Source organism: Mirounga angustirostris, unplaced genomic scaffold, assembly GCF_029215605.1.
Source record: "Mirounga angustirostris isolate CCGP_5_RB_7025 unplaced genomic scaffold, mMirAng1.0.hap1 SCAF_3, whole genome shotgun sequence".
NCBI classification, from domain to species: Eukaryota; Metazoa; Chordata; class Mammalia; order Carnivora; family Phocidae; genus Mirounga; species Mirounga angustirostris.
In genome coordinates, this window is record NW_026991711.1 from 148,722,143 (window position 1) to 148,750,096 (window position 27,954).

General features: G+C 37.0%; 1 protein-coding gene across 2 annotated transcripts in view; it reads left to right on the top strand.

Annotated features, from left to right (window-relative positions):
* Positions 1 to 27,954, top strand: part of ITGAV (integrin subunit alpha V) — a 95,461-nt gene that overhangs the window by 1,698 nt on the left and 65,809 nt on the right. The window contains exon 2 of one of the 2 annotated variants that reach the window (XM_045868390.3): positions 9,714 to 9,844. In XM_045868390.3, coding sequence (XP_045724346.1) covers positions 9,714 to 9,844 — 131 coding nt within the window. The remainder of the gene's footprint in view (positions 1 to 9,713; positions 9,845 to 27,954) is intronic. The other variant, XM_045868392.3, reaches the window with a different exon arrangement.

The following is a 27,954-nucleotide window of genomic DNA, read 5'->3' on the forward strand; positions in this document are numbered from 1 at the left end:
CCTTTGCAGCAGTAAATTGGTTGGAAGCAGTTAGTGGAAACTAGACATTGTTTTATGTAGTGAACTCAGTTTTGTTTGTTGTCTCCAGTTTCATTGCTTTCTCTTGAGCACAAATTTTCCAGAATGATAAAAAAATAATTGTTAACTTGGGCAACATTTTCTACCTTGTCATTTGACTTAATCATTTTGTCAGTTTTATCTGTTATTTAAAAGGTTTTTTGTTTCCAGATTTTTTTTTTTTTTTTTTTAGATTGTATTTTTATTTATTTGACAGAGAGTGAGACAGTGAGAGAGGGAACACAAGCAAGGGGAGTGTGAGAGGGAGAAGCAGGCTCCCTGTGGGGGCTGGATCCCAGGACCCTGGGGTCATGACCTGAGCCGAAGGCAGATGCTTAATGACGGAGCCACCCAGGCGCCCCTGTTTCCAGATATTTTTAAGTGTGTGCCTTTATGGTACAGATTTTAGTTCTCAGGGGTGCTCTTTTAGATTTAATTAATTAATTAAGAAATTCTAATAATTTTAAAAATATGTATTGTCCTTTGTCAAGAGTTGGTACTTAAATTAGCAAGAGTTAACACTTAAATACTTCATAGTTGGTGGAATGTTTTGCAAATGGTGGGAGTAATTCTGTGGCAATCCTCCGAGTTTAGTAGTATAAAGGTAACGACAAGATGATAAACCTTAAGTGTTGTTACTATGGAAAATGCAGTAATATCGAACGGTTGGCATGAGGTGTTGACTATTTTTGATTACAAGGCTGGATGGCTAATCTTTGACTAATCATTATAGTCATCAAATATATTATGAACCCACAGGTTACATGACCTCTCATGTGGGCCTTCAATGGTAAGGTAAAATTGAGTTGGGTTTGGTTCCATATAATATTTTGAAATGTTCATCAGTGACTTTGTTACTGATAGACAAGTGAGCTCGTTAGCCTACCTTAAAAAATTTACATCAATTTTGAGACTTAAAAAAAAAATACATAGAAACAGATTTCTAATTACTGAACTTTTCAGATTTAACGAAAATTAATGTAAAATTATGCTTAATTTTGTAAAAGATGCCTTTAAATTTAACAAGCATTGGAATCCAAGGTATATGAGGATGCCGTTTCTATTAGCAGCTGCATTTATTGTTGTTGTTCCTTGGTGTGATTATAAACTTCTAAAAGAAAAAAGAAAAAAAATGTTTGCTAATTAAAGATTCCTTTCTCCTGAAGGAAGAATGCCTAGATTAATGCGGAAGCAACAGTAATGAAGTCTTCTCGGGTCTCTTCTGGTTTCTTTTGGTGTCTAAATACCCACAGCAGGGGGGCTCCTGGGTGGCTCAGTCAGTTGAGCGCCCAAACTGATCCCAGGGTCGTGAGATTGAGCTGTGCTGGGCTCTGAGCTCAGCACAGGAGTCTGCTTGGGATTCGGTCTCTCCCTTTCCCCCGCCCCTCCCCCTGCTCCTTTGCGTGCTCTCTCTCTCTCTCTCTAAAATAAATAAAAATTAAATTAAAAAAGATAAATAAGTACCCACAGCAATTATTTTAGATCTCACTTTGTTGTTATTAAAAATTGGTATTGAATTATTTCCATATTGTTGTGAAAAGTAATGAATCACTGTTTATTAAAGAAAAGGAAAAATAAATTAAGGAAAAATATTAAGGTGAGTCCTCAAGAAAATCCCTCCAGTAATGAGTCCTAGGTTTAAAGTGAAAAGTCACAAAAATTGTGATTTAGAAATTATGAAAAAAAAAGTTAGCATTCCATAACTTTTTTTCTTGTATGCATTAATTTACAGTGACTATATTGCCAAACTTACATAAAATTTAAAGATCATATATAGGCCATGAAATAGAGTCACATTTATCTTATGGAGAATAATTGGAAAAATTAAAAATTGTACCCCAGGTTTAATTATAATAATGATATCTTATGTTGGTTAGCCTATTTTATAAATTACAAAGCACTTTTACTTATGTACTTATGATATCTCACTTTACTCTATAGCACAAACCACCAGGGGAAGTAGGGAAGCGGATAAACTCATTCTTATGGATGAGGACACTGAGGCCAGAGGGTTTTCAGTCTTTTTTTTTTTTTAAGATTTTAAAAATTTACTTGAGAGAGAGCGTGGCAGAGGGAGAAGCATGCTCCCTGCTCAGCATGTGGGGCTCGATCCCAGGACCCTGGGATCATGACCTGAGCCGAAGGCAGATGCTTAACTGGCTGAGCCACCCAGGCACCTCGGGTTTTCAATCTTTATTTGTTTGGGTGGATTGGTGTGGGGAAGGGGGCAAGGTGGGATCAAAAGACAGGGTATGAAATTTAAATTCCATTTAATTTTCCTGTTCAAATTTTAATTTTTAAGAAGAAAGTAATTGGATGATTTTCTTATTTATTCTTCAAATATAAGTTATATGGTTCTCATTTTACATCTGTATTTATTTTTAAATAATGCTATAATGAGCAACACTGGATTAGAATTCTTGCCTTTTCCCTATTAAACACTAATGAATCCTGGGGCCCTTGGATGGCTCAGTCAGTTAAGGATCAGCCTCTTGATTTCAGGTCATGATCTCAGAGTGGAGAGATTGAGGCCCCAGTTGGGCTCCCAGCTCAGAGGGGAGTCTGCTTCTCACCTCCCTCTCCCTCTGCCCCTCCGTACACTCGCTCTCTCTCTCAAATAAATAAAAAAATCTTTAAAAAAAAAAAAAAACACTAATGAAGACTTATTTACAGTTCATGTTCCTGTGACCCCAAGGACAAGGTGAGGGTGAGTGTGCCCTTGTCACAGAAGGTCTTGCAGAACATTTGGTAGTTCTCCATCATAACTTCCTGTTTGCAGCACCTGGAGAGCTTTTAAAATAAAACTGCTTCCCTGGCAGCATCTTGGATTTAAAAATAGAGCTCCAACTTCATATTCCAACAGCTTGTGGATCATTTCTCCTTGACTAGCCCATCTTACCTCAACTAAAAATGAGCTCTTTTTCACCAAGTGGGGTCAGTTGCACCTTTGTTTCTATTAATGGTGCCATCATTTTCTCTGTTGCCCTGGAAATAATTTCATATTCCTCCCTCTCATTTTCTATTTTTCTTTGTCTCTCCTCCTGTACTCCACTAATATTAGTCAGTGATTAGTCACCAGACGGAAGGTCCTAGGAATTCTTGGTTGTTAATGTTTCTTGCATTCATCTCTGCTTTCCATTGCGACTTCAGCCTCCTTATTTCAGCACGGTCCTAAGAGTGGTCTGTGGCACTCAGATCCTCCTCATCACTTTGCCCATCATTTGGCTCTTAGATCTTAAGTGTTCCTAATAGTTTTATCTTTCTGAAACATCTTTTTGATCTGGTATTCTACTAAAATTTCTAAAGCAGTGCTCCCGTGGCTAGAGAGAAACTCCAGACTGCTTTACTCGGATGAAGACCATTTCAATCTGTCACAATCCGCATGTCCTTTTCAACGTTCATGCGCCATTTCTCCCCCTCACCGTTGTAACCATCTTCATAACCCTTTACAAGGAGATGCAAGCTCATTTTTGTGAATTTAGTGTGGATCTGGCTATATTGGTTCTTTATTCTTATCATAAATAATATACATATATAGACTACAGCCTTATTATTTAAAAAGCAAACTCTGTTGATTTCTCCTGATTAAGACCCAGGGTTTATAAGACCTTATAAAAGAAAACAGAAAATGTATAGAATTTACAGTTACTGTGCCTGTTTTACATCATATAAATGTTGACTCTGTAGCATTTTTTTTTTTTTAATGAAAAGTAAATCTGAGACTGGAATTACAGCTCTGAAAAAACATTCGTGCCATGCTATTTTATACTCATTTTTCATATATGTATGATAATTTTTCAAAAGTTGCTTTTGATGAAGGCTCATTCATTGGTCTGCCCAGAGTCAGCCAACTATATTAAACATGCTTTATCTTGGAGAAGTCAGTGCTGAAAGCAGCCAAATAACTTAGTTCATTTGGAGGGTTTAAAAAAAGGACTTGTCATTGTTTGGCTGGTTGCCTCTCCTTGGTACTGAAGGTCACATTCCCTGAAGCAACTGCCCTTAAAGTATACTTTGGATAGGAAGTGCATCTGAAGGGCATCTTCCTGGTTGGTTTCTCTGATCCTCTTGTCTCTCTCACTTCCTCTTCCTTCTCCCTTCTCATCTCCCCTTTTTTTCTTTTCCCCGCTTCTCTACCTCGCTTCCCTCTTCTTTCCGTCCTCTGCCCCCCAACGTTCTCCCTGACTTTCTCCCCACTTCCTCTACCTCTTTCTTCTATTCCTCCTCCTTCCTCCCCCAGCACACACTCTGCCCTTTATCTTTTAGAATTTATTGGCATAATGTTAATTAATAGTGTGCTCATGTATGTAAATCTCAGTGTTGAAATCATATAATGGAAATGTCTCAAGTCATTGGAGAAGAATGGTGAGGATGAGGATCCTGATACTGTTCATGGGTAAACTTTTTGGAGGGAGATGGAGTCTAGCAGGAGAAAGCTGTAGGCATATGAAACTAAGTTGCTCAGCTTCAGATTTTTGCTGCTAAGCAGTGAAATCTCTTGTCAGCCTCAAGTAACCCTGTGTATCTTCCCCAGCAACTCACCATTGTCAGGAAATGTTGCAAGTACCCCATTTGGTACTCTTCTTCCTTTTTTTCTCTTGAGATTTAAGTTAATTAATGGTCCTTTGAGGAAACAGGGCAAGTACCCCATTTGGTACTCTTCTTCCTTTTTTTCTCTTGCATTTAAGTTAATTAATGGTCCTTTGAGGAAACAGGGGGAAAAAAAGCCCTTTGAAAACAGATTTTGACTATTATATTTCCTACTTTATTAGAGTGTTTTATTAATTGTTGTTTTTAATTTCAGTGCCATCATCTTGTATTTTTATGATGCTTTCAGATTTTTCTGTTGTCTACTATCCACATTCAGAAATTTTTGAAAGTAATTATAGTGGACATTATTATATAGAAGAGGAAACTGAGGCTCAGAGATTTAGAAGTGATTTTCTGAATTAATTTATATTGGGTGATTGTAACCTATAGTATCAGACTGTCTGTTAGTGTTGCTTATATTGCAAATTTTTTTCAGCACTGTAACTTCTCTTATCCTAACTAAGCTGTTGTAGACATTAATTCTTAGATGAACTTAAAGTAATAATTACTTAATTTTTATAAAGCATTTCATTAACAGACTGTTCTATTATTGTGGCAGAAATAAAATTCACCTTCCGAATACACATCAACAGGCTTTTGTTTTCTGTGATATGTGTTGCTTTTATATTCTTTAATTTTGTCAAATATCCTCTTTTATCATTCTATACCCTATTCTCTACAAATATTTAATTTTTCCTCTATACAACTCCCTCTTAGGACTTAACATTTATCTAAGGTAGTTTACTTTTTCTGTCTTTCCATTTTTCTCTTTTATAAACTTTCTGTAATACTGTTTAAAAGTAACTTAAATATCATGTTGACACTTTAGACAAAGCACTTTTATTCCTCAGCTTCCCCCCCCCCCCGCATTAACATAGCATTTACAAATTGACAATGCTCACACATTCCTTTTATATTATTCTACCATTTCTGTGGCATTTCACCAATGTGCAAGACTGCACATGAAGGTACGCTTAGGAAAACATGATGAACACCCATATTAGTACATCTAATTACTATCATTTCTATGCCTACAATGTGCAAATGGTCTGATGAAAAGCAGCAGCCTTGTTCCTGATCCTGTTCCTTATCCAAGGAAGGCGAGCTTTGTGTTGCCAGTGGAGTGCAGTTTTCATTCAGAACCCTCCTACTGTGTCCTTTTTCTGTCTTTGTCTAAGTCCACATCCACTAGTAACTTCCCAGCCCTCTCTCTGTCTTATAGTGCCCAAGTAAAGAAAGTATCTGAAACTCAAGATTAAGAAGAGATATGTTACATAAATTATTTTAAGGGTAATTTAAATAATTGGATGTTTAATAGAGGATGATTTCTGCATTCTCAAGGGGTTGGTGATAGTGGAAATAGCCTATTTATACATGGCTATTTTAAGATTGAGACCTGTAACTATCCAATTTACTTACTACTTACCTGTCAATTTAAAAAACTTTTCTTGGGTCACCTTGGTGGCTCAGTTGGTTAAGCATCTGCCTTTGGCGCGGGTCATGATCCCAAGGTCCTGGATTGAGCCCCGCATCAGACTCCCTGCTCAGCGGGGAGTCTGCTTCTCCCTCCACCCCCACCCCCCACTCCCCCGCTCATGCTCTCGCTCTCTCTGTCTCAAATAAATAAATAAAATCTTAAAAAAAAATAAAAAAAGTAAAAAACTTTTCTTGAGTGTTGGTTATGTGGCAAACACAAAGATAAATTAGAGTCCCCCACTTTCAAGGAAGCAATTTATTATAAGGTAGGAAGAATAAGCTTTGAAAAAAAAATTATAAAAGATTCTGTAACATGCACTGTGATGACGGTCCAGAAATGAGTTTTGCTTGTAGATTTCTAGGCAAATTCTGAGAACCACCTTTTCTGTCCTCATCTGGAACCTGGCTATTATCCGTAGCACTGAAATCATATGCATACCTGCGCTTGTATTATGCTTATTAGGACTATTGCAGGAATTGATCCCATGTCTTTTCAGGTATAGACCTTGAAAAGTACACTTGTCTGAAATATTCTTTTTCCCGGTCATGGACTCAAAAATCATTTTATCCAGATGAATGGGGGAAGTCTTATGATTTTTGTGGCCAAATTTTTGACCTGTTGAAATGGAAAATTTCATACACATATATGTAATTTAGCTGTTCCCCAGCTCTACTGCAGTAAGGAGAGGATGACAACGCTTAGTGCTCTCTTATTCATGGGGGGTAAGGGCTCTCTTACTCGGGACCTTATTTTATTTTTCCTGCTGAATGAAAACTCAGTTGGCTATGATGAGAAAGAGCCAGGATTGATGTTTTACTGATGCCAAATATGACTGCATAAAGCTTTATTAAACAGGGTGTGGTTCGGTTGGGAGTTTTGCCTTTATTTTGAGTATGGAGTTTTAAGATAAATATCAGAAAGCAGGATTCCTGTAACCCAGCCATTCATGCAGCCAGCTCTTGACTAGTTTAAGTATGATTTAGCAAATACCACCCAGAAGAAATGAAATTGAAATTGATAAATAAAGGTTAAAATGAGTGCATCCCATATTAAAATGTGTTCAGAACTTTACAAAAAAGTGAAAGGCAATTAAGTATTTTCTTTGCTCGAATTTAAGTGACTGTTAATAAGGAAATGAAATAATGGTGATAGCATTTATTTAGGGCCTTCTGTGTATAACTATATCCTGTTTTCTTTTATACTTAAATCAATTTCTTCTCATTCTCTTTTACTCTTTGCTCTTTCTCTACCTGACTCCTAAATGCCCTTGCTCCTCAGAGCTCGCTCTTTGGTCCTCTTCTTTCTGAAGCTTCTCTCTGTGTGAACCCATCTACTCTAAATTGACATTCTCAGTACATTATCTCTAAGGCAAAACTCTCTTCAGAGCTCCTGACTAGCAATTAGGTGTCTCGCAGATGTTTCTGACTGACATTGAGAACTGAATTCTTGGTTTTCCTGTAATCTGCCTTCTGCTTCCCTATTCTTGAAGCTTTTTTTGTTCAGGAAATGATTCTCCTATTCATACACTCCTGAAGGAAACCTAGGTGACATTTTTAATCTTCCCTTTCCCCCTTAAGCGATCCCTGTTCATTCTGCCCTCAGATATTTCCCAAGTCTCCGCACCTATCTTTCTCCATCCGCCCTCCCAATCTAGGTCACTATCATCTCAAAGCTGCGAAATCTCTTGCTTTCCTTGTTCCATTTTGCTCCCTTCCCTCCTTAATCCTATTCCCAGAAGGCACCAAATTTAGTTTTCTATTTAGATTGTGTCATCCTTTTGCTTAAAAAAAAAAAAAAATCCAAGGCTTCAGATGGACCTTATGATAAAATCCAAAGTTTTACCCTATCTGAATTGCTCTGCTTAATTTAGCTCTTGCCAAGCTTCCCGCCTTTATCTTCTGTCACTCTCAGCTTGCTCTCTTGCCTCAGCCACACCTCTTTTCTTGAAACCCTTGGAGACTCTTTCTTGCCTAGGGTCTTTGTCCCACTACCTGGGGTGCTCCCATCTACCACTTCATGCCACTCCCTAATCCCACCTTTCTCCCCTTGCCCCTGACCGCTGACACACAAACACTACTTGGTGACCTTCTAATCCTTTACATCTCGGTTTATTTAGAAATAAATTTCCTTGCTACTTTATCTAAATGAGGTCTCTCTTCATTCTTTACAGAAAACTTCCTTAGACTTCTCTTTATCTAAAGGAGGTCTTTCCCCTCCATTCCTTAAAGATAACTTTTCTTTATCTAAAGAAGGTTTCCTCTCCCTATTTCCAAATAATCTCTCTCAGCCAATTGTTGGTTTCCTTCAGAACACTTGTAACCATGACTAATTTCCCTGGTTATATTCTTCCCAAATGGAATGTAAACTCCACCAAGAGCAGGAACCAAGGTTGTGTTATTCATCTTGGTGCCTCCAGTGCCCAGCACTGTGCTTTATGTAGAGCAGACACTCAATCCATTTCTTTCTCTGAATGAATAGGAAAAAAACTAAAGAAAAAGTCTCTTTTGCTTAAAAATTTAACTCCTGATTATTTTGTCTTCTGCTCATTTTATCCTGATAAGAAATTGAATACTGATCCTGTTCTTTGGCCAGGGATTAATTAATTCTCTGAAGAGAGAAATCTGTTAGTCACTTAAAATGAAATAGAACAGTTCTTTTTTTTTTTTTTTTTTAAAGATTTTATTTATTTATTTGAGACAGAGAGAATGAGAGACAGAGAGCATGAGAGGGAGGAGGGTCAGAGGGAGAAGCAGACTCCCTGCCGAGCAGGGAGCCCGATGCGGGACTTGATCCCGGGACTCCAGGATCATGACCTGAGCCGAAGGCAGTTGCTTAACCAACTGAGCCACCCAGGCGCCCGAAATAGAACAGTTCTGAAACAAGTTTTCCAAAAGGAAAAATATTAATATTTAGAATTGCCATACTTTATTTTTTTTAAGATTTTATTTATTTGACAGAAAGAGAGCACAAGCAAGGGGAGTGGCAGGCAGAGGGAGAGGGAGAAGCAGGCTCCCCGCTGAGCAAGGAGCCCTACGTGAGGCTCAATCCCAGGACCCCAGGATCATGACCTCCGCAAAAGGCAGACGCTTAACCTACTAAGCCACGCAGGCATCCCATAGAATTGCCATACCTTAGAATCATTTATATATATATATTTTTGTTTAGCATTCAGGATATAGAAAGTCTATAGCTGACCACAAAAACAGACAAACAAAACCCCCAAAACACAAAACATAAAACCAAAAATCCAAACAAAATGTTCCAGACTCCAGCCAGCCTACATTTTTCACAGCTTTTTTGACGTGTAATTGACATATGATAAACTGTATATGTTTAAAGTGTACAGTTTGACCAGCACACATTTTTAAATGAGATGTAACCCTGAAGTTTGCCTTATAATATGTTATTAGGATGAGTAACTATGTTAAATAATGTGTGTATGTAAGAACACTAAATGATTATGCTCTCAGTGAATGGTTTTAAAAAAAATTGTGAATAATAGCAAGAGAATGATTACTTTTCCTAAATTATAAGGTATTGTTTATGCTTTATGCCATTTAAAATCTTATCTTCCCCGTTTGTGTTTTAGCAGGATGTTTCTTCTGGTAGGAGCACCCAAAGCGAACACTACTCAGCCTGGGATTGTGGAAGGAGGGCAAGTCCTCAAGTGTGACTGGTCTTCTCACCGTGGGTGCCAGCCAATCGAATTTGATGCAACAGGTAAAGGTTGAAGCAGTGGTCCCTTTTCTTAATTTATACTATTTGATATTTCTCCCCCTTTTCCCTTCCCTCCTGTTGGGGAGCAAGAACGCTTGTCTCCTTTAAAGGTCCTTCTAGCGGGACTAAGAATCAAATTGATAGGAGACAGATTAACAGGAGAGAACCAGATTTAATAGGCATAAGTACCAGGAAACCACGGAGACATGGAAATTCCAAAGATAGTTGGGCAAAATGAGGTATATACGTCATTCTGAACTAAGAAAGGGGCTAGGGGCCTGGGATTTCAGAGGAAAGGAATGCATTTCATGGAGTGATAAGAAAAGCACATGTTTGGGGCGCTTGAGTGGCTCAGTTGGTTAAGCTCTGCCTTTGGCTCAGGTAATGATCCCAGGGTCCTGGGATGGGGTCCCAAGTCGGTCTCCCTGCTCAGTGGGGAGCCTCCTTCTCCCTCTCCTTCTGTCCCTCCCCCTTGCTCATACTCATGCTCTCTCCCTCTCTCAAATAAATAAATAAAATCTTAAAAAAAAAACAAAACAAGAGCAGATGTTTGATAATTAGATGTTTGCCCTACCATACATATAGGTCACTCAGCTAAAATTTATCTCTGTTAATAACTGTTATTCTGGGAAAGACCTTCAATTTAGCTTCTTTTGTGTGGTTAAGGGAAGGACAAAAGTTTCTCTTGAACCCGCAGGATCTCAAGTGCCTTCAGCTCAAAATAATCCATATGCCAAAGTGGTACATTCAGCAGTGGGGGGACAGCTGTCCTGAATCCTTTCATTCCACCCACTTGAGATATTTTAATGTCATTTAATTTTTGAAAGAACTTACTTTAACTTAAATGTAACTACTTAATAAAACAATGTATATAAGCAACTCACATCCCCAGAGAAAGTTACCTGAAGACAAAAGACTTAAATTATTTTCTCTTACAATTTTGTGGTGTATATAAAAGCCTTAAAAATAACATTGTATTTTCACTGTTTTGGGTGTCTTCAATTTCAAACTAATAATGTTAGTCTGTAGAAATCTGGGGGAATCTATTAAAATGTTTTCGTACCTCTTCTAAGAAGAGGGAACAAGGCTTTCTGTCCTTTTCTCTGTCAGAAAAATTGAAGAATGACTCTCTGACAATTGTAGATCAACTCCCTAATGAAATCTAAGCCTTGAGTGGTACTACCAAAACCAGTTGAGGAGTCTTTTATATTCAAGTAGATTTGGTTGACTTAAAAAAAAATCTTACCCCACATTTATTGGGTAAATTATGCATTATGGTTTGGATAACATTAAAATCTTATCTACAGAGATAAATTTCTGTGTCAGTCAGGATTATGGTAGAGAGGAGAAAAATTGCATAAGGAAGATGAGAAGAAATAAGTTGAGTTTTAATTTATATCTGTGAAATAAAATATATATAATCCTGTACACATTTGTATTGGTATATTTATCTACATTTGTGAAAACTTAGAGAATCTTCAAAGAAATAATGTGACATTGTTCTGGTAAAATAGTTCTACAAAATTTTTTTAGCAATTTGGATTTCCTGGGCTTTGATAGAATATTTTAAGGTAAGCCTGAAGATAACTAATTTTTTCCCCCCATATTGTTGTTTCCTGCTAGTTCTAAAATATATTAGTTCTGGGAATTATATTAGTGAAACAGGAATCATGTAGACTGTTCCATTTGACATCCTGATCCGTGCCAAAATGAGTGTCAGTCATTAACTAACTCTTAATAGAAATCAGGTCACGTTTGTTTTTTTCCATTTGAAATCATCTACATTAAACCCTGTTGTTTTTTCCATATATGGCTGACATTTGGAAAACCCCAAGAGTATGTAAATAGGCTCAACTTTACCACAAATGGAGAAATACCTTTGATTCAAAATATTAATGGTCAGGGCATTTATATTTTCTAACAAAATGGAAATAATAAAATGAAACTATAGTTCAGTTTTTATAGGTTGTATTGTTCAGATGTAATTCTGTATTCAGCACCACAGGTTTTTATGCAGTATAAGATAATTTATTACTTTTTTGAAATCCGGCTTTATATACTCTTTTGTTTATTGAAAAAATAATATATGTACTTCGTCAGAAAATTTCAAATAGTCCAAAAGGGTATACAATGAAATATAGGAGTCTCTAACATCAGCCTGCTTAGAGGCAATTGCTCTACACAATTTTTTTGATCTTTCTAGAATTTTCTTATTCCTACATATGTGTATCTCCTTCAAAAAAAAAAAAAACCTTCACAAATAATAATATACTAAATATTTCTGTTAGGCACCTAACTCTTTCCCACCCCCTCTAGCAATATAAATCTTTTGTAGATATTTCCTTTCCATATTGATATATGTAGATTTACCTCATTCTTTGCAAATCACTGATAGTATTTTATACTTTAGTATATATAACCTAATTTATTTAACTCATATTTCCTGTTGCTGGACATTTAGGTTGTTTCTAGTCTTTTGTAAATATAAACACTGTAGTAGTGAAAAATCTCGTACTCGTGTATTTGTGCAAATGTATATGTTTGTCAGATAAAGTCCTAGCAGGGGATTTTTAAATATGTATATTTAAAGTTTTGATAGATAATGCAAATTACTCTTCACAGAAGTTTATGCTCTTTCAATTATGTTTTCTGACACCCACGACAGCACCATTTATCACCATATTTGTCTTTGGTCAATTTATCTTTGTCAATTTTATATTGCATGTTATTTTATATATTATGTATCTATATCATATATTACATTTGTTATATTGTTTTATATGGTTATATTAATTTGCATTTCTTTAACGGTAAGAGAAGCGTCTTTGCATTTGTTTGTAAGCCATAGTATTCTTTGTCCTGCATGCCAATTTTAATATATTTGCACATATTTTCTATTGATTTGTGATTTTAAGAAATGAATCTCAGTTGATGGCATTCCATCCTTTTGGTTGCTTAGGCCAAAAACTGGAGTTATGCTTGACATTATATCTGTTGGCAAATCAAAATCTGCTTCTTGACATTCTGCTGCTAACATCCTGGTCTAAGCTACCATTGTCTCCCACCTGGACTGTTGTCCTGGACTCCTGAATTAGGGGTACTGCCAGGAAAGAGATGGTATACTTAAATTGGGATAGTTTGAGGTGCTTTTAGTAAAAGGACTATTTACAAAAAGTACTGTGCAAGGTCTCATTAAAATTGGGCCTTTAGGTCTGAAGGGAGATAGGAAAGGGAGCAGTTAAGGTAAGGGAGCAGTTAACCAGAATCCAGATGATTAGGTGGAGAGAGCCACAAGATAGGAGTTGTGGCTTTTGTCAGAGGGCAGTAGCCAGCCCAGAGTAACTGGAAGGGAGGAACAGGGGACTAAAACCCTGACCTCACCCTTCTTCCTCTCTGTGATCCTGTTTGTGCTCCCCACTGTGATCCTTCTGGGAGCCAGCAAGAGGGGCAGCCTGTGAGTTCACACTGGCCAGCATCCTGGGCAAAGAGCAGGGTGCATAGGAAACCTGGAGGGGCAGTTGGAAGAGAGCTGGCACATCTCACTGTTCTCCCCACTTCTGCCCTTGATACCCCTGGACTATTCTCTATGGCAGCCAGAGTGATTCTTTTAAAACATTCAGATTATAATACTCCTGCTCATATTCCACTAGTATCTTCCTATCTGTCTCATAGTAGCTGAGAGGTCCCTGAGTATTCCAGCCCACTATTTGTATCTTTACCTTCATCTTCTATTCTCCCCTCCATTTTCTTCCAGCCTCACTTTGCAGGGGCTCATAAACAAAAGACACATTCCCACCTTACCCTTGCATGGGCTCTTTCCTTTGCGTGGAACATTGTTTTCTCAAATGTCCATCGGGTGCCCGCTCCACCTTTAGCTTCACAAATTGCTCAAATACCATCTTCTCAGTAATTCCCTGACCATCTTATTTAAAATTGCAGTTGCCCCTTTCCCACTTTGTACTCTGTCCTTTTTTTTTGCTTTATTTTTCCCTGGAATGCTCACATTGCTATGTAAGGTATTTATTTTTAGTTAATATCTCATTCTCTCAATTAGTTTGTATGTTCCATGAGGACAGTTTTTTTTTTTTTTTTTTTTAATCTGTTTATTCACTGCTGAAACCCCAAGGCCTAGAACAATGCCTGTTGCCTAGCACAAGTTGCGGCTCAATAAATTGGATGGGTGAATGAATGAATAAATCATAAGAGCTTTTACTATAGTTAAGAAATAAAGTTCTTTAGTTATATATGTACTGATATGTATTTTTGGTCTGTTTCCTTTTTTCCTTATGATATTTATGTAATCATTTTGTATAGAGACTTCCCTCATGAAAAGAATATACAAATTAAGACTTCATTTTTTACATTAGAATACATTCATTTCTAACATTATAATTTTTGTCCACATGGTGTTCATTTCAATTTAAGAAAAGAGGACAATATATTTTGCAGTAATCTAGTCAAGATAATGTGTATCTAGAAACAGACTGTGTCTTGACTGTGGAAGAAATGCTTATAATTTAAGCATCCCCTAAACTTGCCTTACACCTCTCACCTGAGGAGCTCTCACTCCATCGAAGCCCAAACACATAAGCATCTCTGCACCACAAATGTCTTTTATCTTTTCCAGCATCTCAGGGGAGAATAGTGGCTTTTCTGTCTGTCTTTCTGTCATCTCAGTCACCTGTCAAGGAAAACAGTAGCTGAGGGGATGAGTGTGGTTTCTTGAAGTGGCCGCCCTGGGCTCAGACACTGGTCCTGCCATTTGTAGCTGTTTAACTTGCATGGGTTACTGTCTTCTCCCTGGTGCAGTGTTGCTTATATACATTGTTTTTTTAAGTAGTTACATTTAAGTTAAAGTAAGTTCTTTCAAAAATTAATGATATTAAAAATGTGTGAGTTCAGACGTGTTCGGGGCTTGGTACAGGGACTGGCACATTGCAGTGGCTCAGTAAATGCAAGCTGCTTTGTACTGTTATCACCTGCTCCCTCAGCCTTCTCGTGGACCCTGCCTGTTCCTTCATTTATCGCTCTGTCCCTGTTTTACATTTGCCCTTTTTCTTTTTTTCTTTTCTCTTTTAACTTTCAAACATGTTTAAACTGTTTCTACCTGAAAAACTAATCAAAACAGCTTCTCCTTGAACATTATCTCCTCTTATTTTTCTTTCTCCTTTTCATCACATGCAGGATATTGAATCCTCTTCATCACTTCCCATGTCCAGCCACTTTAGTCTGGCAACCCATCCGTGACTCCAACTGAAATCATTAGTGGCTGCCTACTCAGTGGGCCCTTGGAATCCCTCATCTTATTGCACCTTTCACAGTTTGCCCCACTGACCATTCCTTCCTTGTTTTAAAGTCTCTGCTCTCTGTCTGGAACTATCGTGTCCCCTTATTGTTCCAAACCTTCTTGATGCTATAGTTGAATTTGCCCTGTGGCTCTTTTTTCTTCACTTACTTTATATTTGCTATATGTTGTAGTGTCTTGAAAAGAGAACAGGCCTTTCCAGTGTTGGTTGAAAAAATTACCTCCCTTTCTAACATTCTGTAATACATTCCTGGGGTGATCCTGAAGAATTTAAATTAGGTAGTTCATCTGCTACTTTGTTGTGTTTCTGGGTGCAAAAGGGACTTTAATGCTTAAAAGGGCTCCATCTCCGTGTTTTTAATATTTTGAAAATAAAATTCCTAAAATCATTTTATTTAAATTAGCTCTGGTTTATATGATGTGGTAGACATTAACAACTGTTCATCAGTATCATGTTTCTAAAACTGGGGAAAACCTTTGAATTTGGGTATACTCATGTGACTTTTTCTAGCCAATAAAACATGAGTAGAAGTGTATCATTTGTGGGTAGAAGGGTGTAGGAGTTGGGGTGTTATTCTGCCTCTCCCCTTACTAGATGCTCTCGTGAGTAGTGATAGTTTAAATGATAGAGCCTCTATCAGCCTGGGTCCCCTGAGTGAGGAAGCACAGATGCTTACTAACCTACAATATACATGTACAAAATAATTCTTTGTTATTTTCAACTTACAGATTTTAGGGATGCTTGTTACTACAGCATAATGCAGCCTAACTGAATAATACATAGAGGGACAGTAAAATTGCATATTATAAATAGTCAGCTGTTGAAAAATGGTTGTTGAAACCCTTTCCTACTCTTCATTTCAATTTGATCTTACTAAGTTTTTTGTTCTATTTTACCGGATCCTGAGTGGTTAAGTGCCTAGATATCATTGCTTCTGCTAAAAATGGTCCCTGGTTGGTAAATTGCATTTAGACTAGTTGAAATTATCAATAGACCGAAAGTACATGATGGGGATGCCGTACGTAGCTTTGGGGTTCCCTGAGTACAGTTAACTTATAAATGGTATGTCCTCTGTGGGCATTCTGAAACCTTTGGCTGTGGAGTCATTACAAGAGATACCATTCCTATGGGGCATGAGGCTTTGAAGCCAGGGTAGCTCTTCTACCCACCACATCTTGTTTCTTCATATCTGAACTGTCATTTGGTGAGGCCAAGAGAAGAGCTCTGGACAGCTGTATGTATGTACTTCTGCACAGGCAAGTTCATGTAAGCACTCTCATTCGGGAGGTATGTCTGATTCTGTCCTATGTCCTCTAAATAGACTGCTGGTATGTGTGGCCTTCGGTAGTTTTGTGAGTCTGAAAGTTTAGTTGAACCTGAGAAGCCTCCCTGATGATTTTTGCTGCAACATTTGATGTTTGTAACTATGTGAAGTACTGTAGGCTCCTTTGTTTCCTGGCTGTTTATCCTTAAAAAAAAAGCAGAATAGTGACTTTATCCCTTCCTGTAAAAAGAACAAACCTCAGCTAGCTCCAGAATCACTATAAACATTTTTACAGAAGGGTGCTTTTTGGAGATGTATAAATGCTTGCTGTTAAATAGTATATTTTGAACAGCCTTTGCCAGTTTCCCTCCTCTCCCTTTTGGTCAAGTTCTGCTATACAAGCAGTCTTAGTGCACTAAGCACAGCTCTTTTTTTTCATTAAGCTAAAATTTACATTGATTTTCTTTTCTTTTCTTTCTTTCTTTCTTTTTTTCTGGTTATGTTATGATATATTTGTTTTCCTGGCCAGACTAAGTTCTCCAAACCAGGAAACAAACTTATTTTTGCTCCCTGTTGTATGCTAGTGTATGGAAAGATACCTGGCATTAGGGTAGAATGCATAAGTGTGTATTTTGCATATAGGTGTTGGGTTCTTTGTGAAAAGCAATAAAAAGTGACTTTGGCTAAATTTAGCTGAACAGAAATTTATTAGAAGGATATTGGTAACCCACTAGTTTTCTGAAAATGAGCAAGAGAAGCTAGCAGAGGAACTGTTGGTACTGTGTTTTATTGCTGCTGGAATTGCTGTTGCTGACCATGGGACACCATGAGAATAATTTCTTATCCATCCCTGCCTCTTTGCATCACTTGCTAGAGATTCAAAGCTTTTGTGGTAGTATTTGATCACGGGCTGAGTCTAAGTCTCATGCCTATGAAAGTCAGGAAAAGCCTGGCTTATCTCGCACAACTAAGAAATGATAGGTTATCAGCTTGTATAGAGAAATAAAAGTGTCTTTCAAAAGAAGAAAAAGTATAGAAGCAAAAGGGTGCATTTTTCTCTTTTTGGCTGGAAAACAAGGTAATAGAAAGAAAGCATTCTTTACAAATACAAGGTGTATATATTACTGATCAATAAACAATTTAGGGGCTAATTTTACTTTTAATGTTTACCAAAGATGTCCCTGGATATTTAGGCAGTGTATAATTTATTAGAAGTCAATTTCACTGTAGCTGGTCACATGCATTAAGACATGTAGTAGTAGCTAAAGGAAGGAAGTCTGGATTTTGATTTTAAGATGGCATAATACTTGGGGCGCCTGGGTGGCTCAGATGGTTAAGCGTCTGCCTTCGGCTCAGGTCATGATCCCAGGGTCCTGGGATCGAGTCCTGCATCGGGCTCTCTGCTCCTTGGGAGCCTGCTTCTCCCTCTTCCTCTCTCTCTCTGTCTCTCATGAATAAATAAATAAAATCTTAAAAAAAAAAAAAGATGGCATAATACTTGATTTTAAGATGGCATAAAGAAGCTTTTCTTCCTACCTGAGAGCATGATTTTGGGTAGTGAGGGAAGGAGGGAAGATTTCAGAAGTATGGTTGGAAGACCAATCTACATTTATTTCACTTTAACTTTGAGTAGTAGACACAAATACATTTATACCGAAACAAAGAAGGCATAACTGGGAGGTATCGAACTCTGCTGGTACCTTTGAAGAAGGCTTCTAAGCAGTTGGTGACATTTGAGCTAGCTAATGAAAAAGGAGATGGAATTCATCAGATGTAGAAGAGGGTTCCACGTAGAGGAAACAGTACCTGTATAGATTGGTAAAAGATGTTATAAATGAAGAGTAATTCTGTGTGGGGACACCTGGGTGGCTCAGTCAGTTAAGCATCTGCCTTCGGCTCAGGTCATGATCCCAGGGTCCTGGGATCCAGTCCCACTTCAGGCTCCCTGCTTACTGGGGAGTCTGCTCCCTGTGCCTGCCACTCACCCTGCTTGTGTGCGCACACACACACAGTCTCTCTCTCTCACAAATAAATTAAATCTTAAAAAAAAAAAAAGTAATTCTGTGTGACCCGCATACTTGGTATCTGTGTGAGTATCAAGTTTCTATGTATAGTGTGAGGGCAGTAAGGCATTGAGGACATGATGAGAAATGAAGCTGAAAGTAAGCTGAAGAAACATCTAAGTGAATTTTAAAGAGGTGCTCTAAACTAGCAGCCTAACCAAATCCAGTGACCGTAAGCCTAACACATATAGAGCACTGTATTAAAAATAAAAGGATCAAGAGCTCAGTGGATAGGTCTTGTTCTTTGCCATAGTACATAGGTTTGATATGAACATGACAGAGAAAATAACACTTTTCAGTACCCGATTTATTAATTTTATTAGTCATTTTTTTAGTAGAATTATATATAAGTTATATGAAATAATGGATATTATCATGGATATCTTCAAAATATTGTACATAATGCCTTTTAAACAGTAAGAGAAAACATAGGGTTCTGTGATTGAAAGTGTAATTTAGTAGAAAATTCAGTGCAAGATGGCAAGCTTAATTGCTACTTTGATTACTGAATGATATTTATGTATGACTAAGCCTGCAGGAACAAAAGGAAACCTCAGCCTAAAATTTATCTCTTGGATTTGTGAAATTTATCTCTCGAACATGTGTTATTTTTTTTTCAAGCTATTGACTTTTGCTTGCAATTTTGTTGTTGTTGTTGTTAACGCCTAAACATCACCTTTATTGCATTTCTAGTTGTGTCCTTTTGTGTGACTTCTTTATTTTTCTTTTTCTTTTTTTTTTTTTTAAAGATTTTATTTATTTATTTGACAGAGAGAGACACAGTGAGAGAGGGAACACAAGCAGGGGGAGTGGGAGAGGGAGAAGCAGGCTCCGTGCAGAGCAGGGAACCCGATGCGGGACTCGATCCCAGGACCCTGGGATCATGACCTGAGCTGAAGGCAGTCGCTTAACCAACTGAGCCACCCAGGCGCCCCTTACTGATTTTCTTGACATTATATGTAAACAGAGTCACGACTAGGAAAAAAGAAAAACCTAGTGTCTTATTTTACATGTTTGGATAATGATTGAAATAGTACAATTTGCTTTGAAATAGTTGCCCTCTTAGATTTTTAAACCAATTGATGTAATGACTGCACACCATTCGTAGGTTTTAACCAATGTCTGCATAATGGCTGAAATGGATTTTTCCCTAAATTGGCAGAATAATATGAACTTTGAACCATTGTAGAATTAGTGAAAATGAGAACATAATTTTGGGGTGTGATTTGTTTGTCTTACATGAAGATGATTGATATGTAGAAAACATAGTTAATTTATCTGAATGTGAATGTGGAAAAGTAGGACTTAAGGAAACCTTAACATGCTTTAATTTAAGATTAATGTATTTTAGGAAATAAAAATATTCTAAAATATATTGGGATGCAAAACAATATCTAGAATATTCACGTAGAATATTTTGATTCTCTTGGCTTGCGGTTCCTTCCTCCATCTTAAAAGCCAGCAATGGCTAATCTGATCTTTCTTAGGCTATGTCATCTGACACTAATTCTTCTGCCCCTTCTTGTGATTACGTTGGGTCTACTAAAATAATCCAGAGTAATCTTCCACTTCAAGATCCTTAATTTAATCACATCTGGAAAGTTCCTTTTGCCATGTGAAGACACATTCACATGTAAAGTTCTAGAGATTAGGACGAGGAGATCTTTGGGCATAGTGGCATTTTTCTGTTACCCTTTTATATATTTTGTTGTTGGATACTAGCTACTTTAGGGCAAGAGCCATACTTGTATAAGTTGGTCTTATTCTCTCTCTTGTTCTTTTTGCTTTGGCTCTGTGAGTATGAGGAATGCAAATTTGACTTAGAAGAGGTAGGCTCACACTCCTTAGATGTGACCTTGGGCAAGTGACTTGTTTGCCAGCCTCAGTTTTTCCCATTTGTTAAATAAACATATTACCTTTCCCTAAGGGTTATCCTGGGGATCAAACGAGATGATGTCTGAAGGTATTTTGTAAACAATGAAGAGGTACACAAGTGAAGAAAGAGTTGTTATGTCATGCCCATACAACAGCTGTGGGGAAGTGAGTAATTACGGAAAATGAAAGAAATAAAGATAATTGTAGATATTCTTAAATGGATTATATTTCTGTTTGCATTTTGACCCTTTAGGGTGACATTTGGGAAAATCTTCTCCTTGCAACATGCTTCTTCTATAAAGCATATGTTGTGAACAGACTGACTACTGCCTAGTTTTTCTCAGTTCTTCCAAAAAGATTAGACTGTGGATTTGCACTGAAGGAGGAGAACATGTAGCACCTGGCCAAAGTCTCTGTTTAGAAATATGGACTTTCCTTCATGATTTTTAAATATGTCCCTTAAAAGAAGGAGAAGCTCCTATGTTTATATTCCAAATTCAGTGAATGAATGTCACCCCTCACTAACAGTATCTGTCTTAGAGAAGGTCAGAAGTCAGCTTACTCCCTTGCCTACCCAAAACAGCTTGCTGGAACACTTAACACTTATTCCCAGAAGGGCTTGGCTGTAGGCTGTGGGCAAACCCACAAACTGGCTTTGCCAGTTCTCTGGTCAAGAAGAACGCTGTGGAGTATTTTCTGGATATTACTACACTTTGTATTTAATAGAAAATAGAAAACTTTTAGCTGCTCTCTGGCCTCTGTGCCATTCAGTTTGTAATTCATTGCAATTAAAATAATCAGGCAATCTCAAAACAGCCTGTTTGACTTTGTCCTCTTTGTGCATTTTCTTTCACAGTTCTGTCTAGGTATCTCTACAGTTGTGACAGGACTGCAGATTAGAAAGTTAAAAACACAAAAAAATAGTCTCCCTTCCCTGGTTAATACAAAATATATTTATTTTAAGGCTTTATTTTATTTTATTATTATTTTTTAAGTAAGCCCAAGGCCTAAGGTGGGGATTGAACTTATGATCCTGAGATCAAGAGTTGCATGCTCTGCCTACTAAGCTAGCGAGATGCCTCCCAGGAATTTTTTTTATTTTTTAAATTTATTTTATTTTATTATTTTTTTGAGAGAGAAAGAGTGTGTGCATGGGAGGCAGAAGGAGAGGGAATCTTAAGCAGGCTCCACACCCAGTGCAGAGCCCAAAGCAGGGCTTGATCTCACGACCCTGAGATCATGACCTGAGCTGAAAGCAAGAGTTGGTTGTTGGATGCTTCACCGACTGAGCCACCCAGGCGCCCAGAAATTTTGGTTTTTTAAATGAAATTGTTTCTTCTGATATAACCTGTCGTTCCTTGGTGCATTCCTTTCTGCAATTGGACAGCTGGGAGGCAACCTAGAAATCAGTTAATCCAATTAATCCATTTCCTTTATTACTAGTCAACTAATACACATGCAGTTAGTTGTTATTTTAACACTTTAAATGTTTCACCAAAACTAAATTTATGTGAACCTTTAAAACCCATTTTATTCCTGCCCCACTTTGACCTGACTCATACCCATTATTTTAAGACTTAACATTGATTTGGCTGCTTTTTTTAAAATCTTCAGTAAAGAGTTTTTGTTTTAAACTGTTAGATGCTTTCAGGATCATTTCCTTCTCATTGCTAGGAGGAAACAAACCAGCATTGATAAGAAATAGATGTTTTCAAAGGGCCTGTATTCTTTGTGCTGGCTCCAACAGAACCATCAGAATTGCTCATGGAAGGAGAAGGAGATTTCGATTCTCTGTTCCCTGTGGTAGTCATAACTCAGTAAATAAATAAATACAAATCCCAGTGAAACAAGCCTCATCATGTTTTCTTCTGGCTCTGCTTTTGACTCTTGTTTGCTTTTGGAAAACAGTCTAATTTTATATAAAAGATGTTTCTCGACACCTCTGTGTGAATTAGTAACACTTTCTTGTGTTCATAGATTGTGATTTCAGAACTTACTTTTATATTCACAAATAATTATTTTTCAGTTGTCTGCAACTCCAAACACTTTGAGCTTAGGGATTTTTATCTTGTGTCATTTTAAGTGAATACAATTATGCTTCTAAAGACTTTTAAAGACATTTTGAAGTTTATGAAGCAAATCACCATTTAATACTAATATCTAACTGCTACATATTATCTATCAGAGTTTCTTAAATTAAGAAACTTTTGTTACTAAATCAGAGAAATCATTAACCTCCATTTTGGTTTTCAGTAATATTTAGAATTTTGATTTTTTAATGAATTATTTTTTGCAATATTCTGCTCAATAATTTGACTCTAAAACAGAATTTAAAGATAGAATAGAGGAATAGGAATAGTAATGCTTAACTCAATTTACTAAATGTTTTTGAATTTTATGAACTAAAACTGCTTTATGTGTGGGAGATGAAAATGTAAACATAAAGTTTATTAAGACGGGATGTAGGGGGCACCTGGGTGGCTCAGTTGGTTAAGCATCCAACTCTTGATTTCAGCACAGGTCATGATCTCAGGGTGGTGAGATCAAGCCCTGAGTCAAGCTCCATGTTGGATGTGGAGCCTGCTTGGGATTCTCTTGCTCCCTCTCTCTCTCTTTGCCCCTCCCCAGCCTATGTTCTCTCTCTCAAAAAAAAAAGCGGGGGGGGAGGGTGGCTGTAGAAGCTCCTGACTAAAGCTTTTATATGTGAAGATTAATAACGTATCCACACTACTTTTTTCCTCACCTTTTAAAACATATAAATAATTCATATCCATTGGTTGAACAAATGAGAAAACACCAAGAAGCAAAAAGAAAAAAAAATCTCTGAAATCCCAACCATCCAGGAAACTAGTGGCCATAGGATATACTTGTATGTGTGTGTATAGTATGTTTTTGTATGTACCTGTGGCCTGTGTATATACTTGTGTGTGTACATACACATAAAATTATAATTTGCTCAATCTCCTATTCTGTGGGGCATTTTGTTGCTTTTATAAAGCTATTATAACAAAGCATTGAACATGCTTATTAAGTCTTTGTTCATATTTTTATTCATTTAGGATTTCTAAAAATGAAACTTAGAAGCCAGTGAGATGTGTTTTTTAACATACTTCTGATACATATTTGCTAACTAGGAAAAAATGATACAACCTATCCCTGAACCAAGCTTTCTTAGTCTTGCTTAGTCCCACAGGTGAAACATTTATGTTTTAATTTGTATTTCTGATTTCTAGGGAGGTTAAGTCTTTTCTCATATGTTTATTAGCTCTTCCTTTTTTTTTTGTATTCTCTGTTCCTGTTCTTGATCTGTTACCCTACTAATGCATCTTTTTATTTCTGTTAATTTTGAAAAGCAGTCTTTATTATATACATATATTTTTGCTCAGTATTGCAGTTATCTTTGCACTTGACAAGTTTGTCATTTGTTTTTTAAAACAGCTTTATTGAGATATAATTTACCATAAAATTCACCGATGTGCAATTTTTAAGTGTACAATTCAGTGACTTTTACCATATTTATAGAGTTACCCAAATATTATTATAATCTAATTCCAGAGTGTTTCCCTCACCTTAAAAAAAAAACACCTCATCTTCATTGTTAGCCACTCTCCCATTTGCACCCCTAACCCCGAGCAGTCACAAATCCACTTTCTAGGTCTATGTGTTTCCCTTCTCTGGATATTTCATATAAATAGAATTATACACTGTGTGGTCTTTTGTGTCTGGCAGTTCATCCATGTGGTCACATGTGTCAGTGCTCCTTTCCTCCTTTATTGCCCAGTAGCATTCCCTGAACCCTTGTTTATTCATTCACTAGTAAGTGTACATTTGGGTTGTTTCTACTTTTTGGTTACTATAAATAATGTTGCTATGAACATTCATGTGCAAGTTTTTATCTGGACATATGTTTTAATTTCTCCTGGTTGGATACCTAGGAGTGGAATTACTGGGTCATATAGTAACTCTTTTTAACTTTTTAAAGAAACTGCCAAACTATTTTAAAAATTGGCCACACGACACCATTTTATATTCCTACTAGCAATATGTGAGGATTCCAGTTTCTCCACATCCTTATGGACATACGTTATTTTATCTTATTATAGCCATTCTAGTGAATGTGAAATGATATTTCATTGTGGTTTTGATTTGTGTAGACCTGATGGCTAGTGATGTTGAGCATCTTTTCATGTACTTACTGGCCATCTGTGTATCCCCTTTGGAGAAACATCTATTCAAGTTCTTTGCCTATTTTTAACTGGGCTGTTTTTTTTTAATTCTTGAGTTGCAAGGAGGAGGTGTGTTTGTATGTGTATGTGTGTGTGTGTTAATTATGGATACAGGTCTCCTATTGAATATAAGCTTTGCAAACATTTTTCTCCCATGCTGTGGGTTGTCTTTTCACTTTTCTTTGTGATGTTTTTTGAAGCTAAAAGTTATAAATTTTGATTAAGTCCAATTTATCAACCTTTTATCTCTTGGACTTTGGTTTCCTAAATCTTGTCTAATCTAAGATTTGAAGGTTTATTCCTATTTTCTTTTTTTTTTATTCCTATTTTCTTATAAGCATTTTATAGTTTTGGCTCCTACATTTTTTTTTTTTTAAGATTTTATTTATTTATTTGAGACAGAGAGAATGAGAGACAGAGAGCATGAGAGGGAGGAGGGTCAGAGGGAGAAGCAGACTCCCTGCCGAGCAGGGAGCCTGATGTGGGACTAGATCCCGGGACTCCAGGATCATGACCTGAGCCGAAGGCAGTTGCTTAACCAACTGAGCCACCCAGGCGCCCTGGCTCCTACATTTAAGTGTGTGGTCTATTTTTTTTTTCTTTGTATGGTTTGAGATAAGGTTTCTCATTAATCTTTTTGCCTATGTAAGGATATGCAATTGTCCTGGCACCATTTGTTGAAAACACTATTCCTTTCCCATTGAATTTTCTTGGCACCTTTTAAAAAAATCAGTTGACTGTAAATGTAATAGTGCCATTGATGTTAAAATGTACTATATGTATTTCTAAAACATGCTAATTTTAAGTCACCACTGACTGTATGTAATACTTAGATTTCAAAGATGTTAATAGTGTCTTAATATTTGCAACTCCAAATCAGTGAAATACATTATTTCACAGTAGCATTAGGTTACAAATACCAGCACTGTCTGACCACCTCTTCATTGTTTTCTCTCAAATATCTTTTATAGCATTTGTGACTCCCTGAAGATACCTTATATAATTATTTGCTTATTATTTCTCTCTCTTGAAAGCCAGGGGCCTTATCTGTCTCATTTACTGCTATATACTCCTTGCATTTAGATGTAGGAGGTACCCATGATTTATTTGACTGAATGATCAAAGAGATTTCTTCTCTGGCCTGTTAATTTTCAAAATAAGTAAGCAATTTTGGGAGATTTTTCTTTGAGGCAAATTTATATGAAGTGCAGCTGAGCAAAAGTTATGCTTGAGGTAAAAAGCTGCTTAAAAAAGCTTGTAAATTGTTTATTTTATAGAAGGATGACTGTGGGGTAGCATTGTTTAATTTTATTTTGTTTTTATTGAGGTACAATTGATACATGATATTCGTTTCATATATACAACATAATGATTTGATATTTGTATATATTGCAAAATGATCACCACAATTAGTTAACATCTGTCAGCATACATAGTTACAAATTTTTTTTGTTATGAGAACTTTTAAGATCCACTGTCTTAGCAACTTTAAAATACACAATACAGTATTATTAACTATAGTCACCATGATGCTATATATTACATTGTTATAGTAGTCACTTATTTGAGCAAAGAATAAGCTCTCTGAGGACCTAAATAATTTCTTTATCCATAGAGTCATATAGTTATGAATAGGAACCAAATGAGTAAAAACACCAGGTAACTTCCAAATAGAAGTTTATTGCCTTGGTTCATTCTTTCTGACTTTAGCCTTTTCAAAAAGAGATGATATAATCTTGTTGCTCCAAAGGATATTCTTTAGGTATGAAAAGAAGAAACAACAACAAAAATTAGCTTTAGGGTGATAAAATAACTTTGTCTTAAAAAAAAAAAAATCCCCTGTAGAGCAAGTTGAATGTTCAACAGTGTCTTTTGAGACATTCCAAGGAAATGAGAAGAAATGAGAAGAGCTGGCTACTAATTAGGCGGCAGAGTCTAAAGCTGTGACACTCTACTCTGCTCAATATGCTTCTGTCCTGAAGTATTCAATCACAGGAGTCTGACAAAATGCAATTGACAGTTTAAAAGCAGGCAGAAAAAGACATTACATTTTCCAACCCTCTAGTGACTTACTTGTTGTTTAACATCAAGTTTCTCTAGCAATATTTTCCTCTATGTATTTTTGAAAGTGATAGTACAGTTTTATGTTAATTTATGTAACACGGGGCAGTTTCTTCTCATTTTTACCATCTTGAGATACTCTTTTCCCCTTTAATTTATTTGGAAAATCGGAGCTAGTCTTCCAAGGTGTTTTCTAGAACTATGGATAGAAATCTTTGTTCTTGGGGCGCCTGGGTGGCTCAGTCGGTTAAGGGTCTGACTCTTGGTTTCGGCTCAGGTCGTGATCTCAGGGTTCTGGGGTAGAGCCCTGTGCTCAGCGGGTAGTCTGCTTCAGGATTTTCTCTGTCCCTCCCCCTCCTCTAAAATAGATCAATCTTAAAAGAAAAGAAATTTTTGTTCTTTCTTGACTTTTGTCTGAGGAGGCATTTCATCTAGCACTGCGATTTCTGCAGTTGTCTGTGTCTAATTCCCGTTTCAAGGTTGGTGGTGTGGGCCTAGCAGCCTGTGGAGTTCCAGCGTCACTTGAAAGGGTGACTTCAGGGCTGTGACTCAAAATATTTACTTCACTCAGGCTCCAGAATTGCTGCCAATTTCAGCCAGGTTATGAATTAACTTCTTGTCAAGTTGTTCAGAAAGTACACTTTCCTTTTCTTTCTCCTCACCTTCCCCTCTATTCACGCTTCTTCTGAATGAAACTTCTGCCTGAATCAAGTATTTTAAGGCTTGATCTCTGGGAATAAAGTTTTGATTGGTAAAGGAAAACTTACTGTTGAGTAAACTTCTTGAAAATTTGTTAATCTGAGGTTGTGGCCTCATTGAAACTGAAAGCAATCAAAGCAATGGGTAATACGTATTTTCTTGGAGACTCCTGCCTAAGTTTTTTTTTTAAAAGATTTTATTCATTTATTTGAGAGAGAGAGAGTGAGCAGGGGAGAGGGGCAGAAGGAGAAGGAGAAGCAGGGAGCCCAATGTGGAACTCGATCCCAGGACCCTGGGATCATGACCTGGGCCGAAGGCAGATGCTTAACCATTGACCAAGCCACCCAGACGCCCTGACACAAGATTCAAAGATCATATCTTCCATCGGGTTACTGTGTCTCATTCTCTTTTAATCTTGAATCTTCCTTACTTTTTTGTTTTTCTTGACATTGACATTTTTGAAGAGTCTGGATCAGGTCTTGTAGGCAGGAATAATTGTTTGGATAGTCCAAGATGACGGAGGAGTAGGAGACCTTAGTTTCGTCTGGTCCCAGGAATTCAGCTAGATAGCTATCAAATCATTCTGAATACCTGTGAACTCAACCAGAGATCTAAGAAA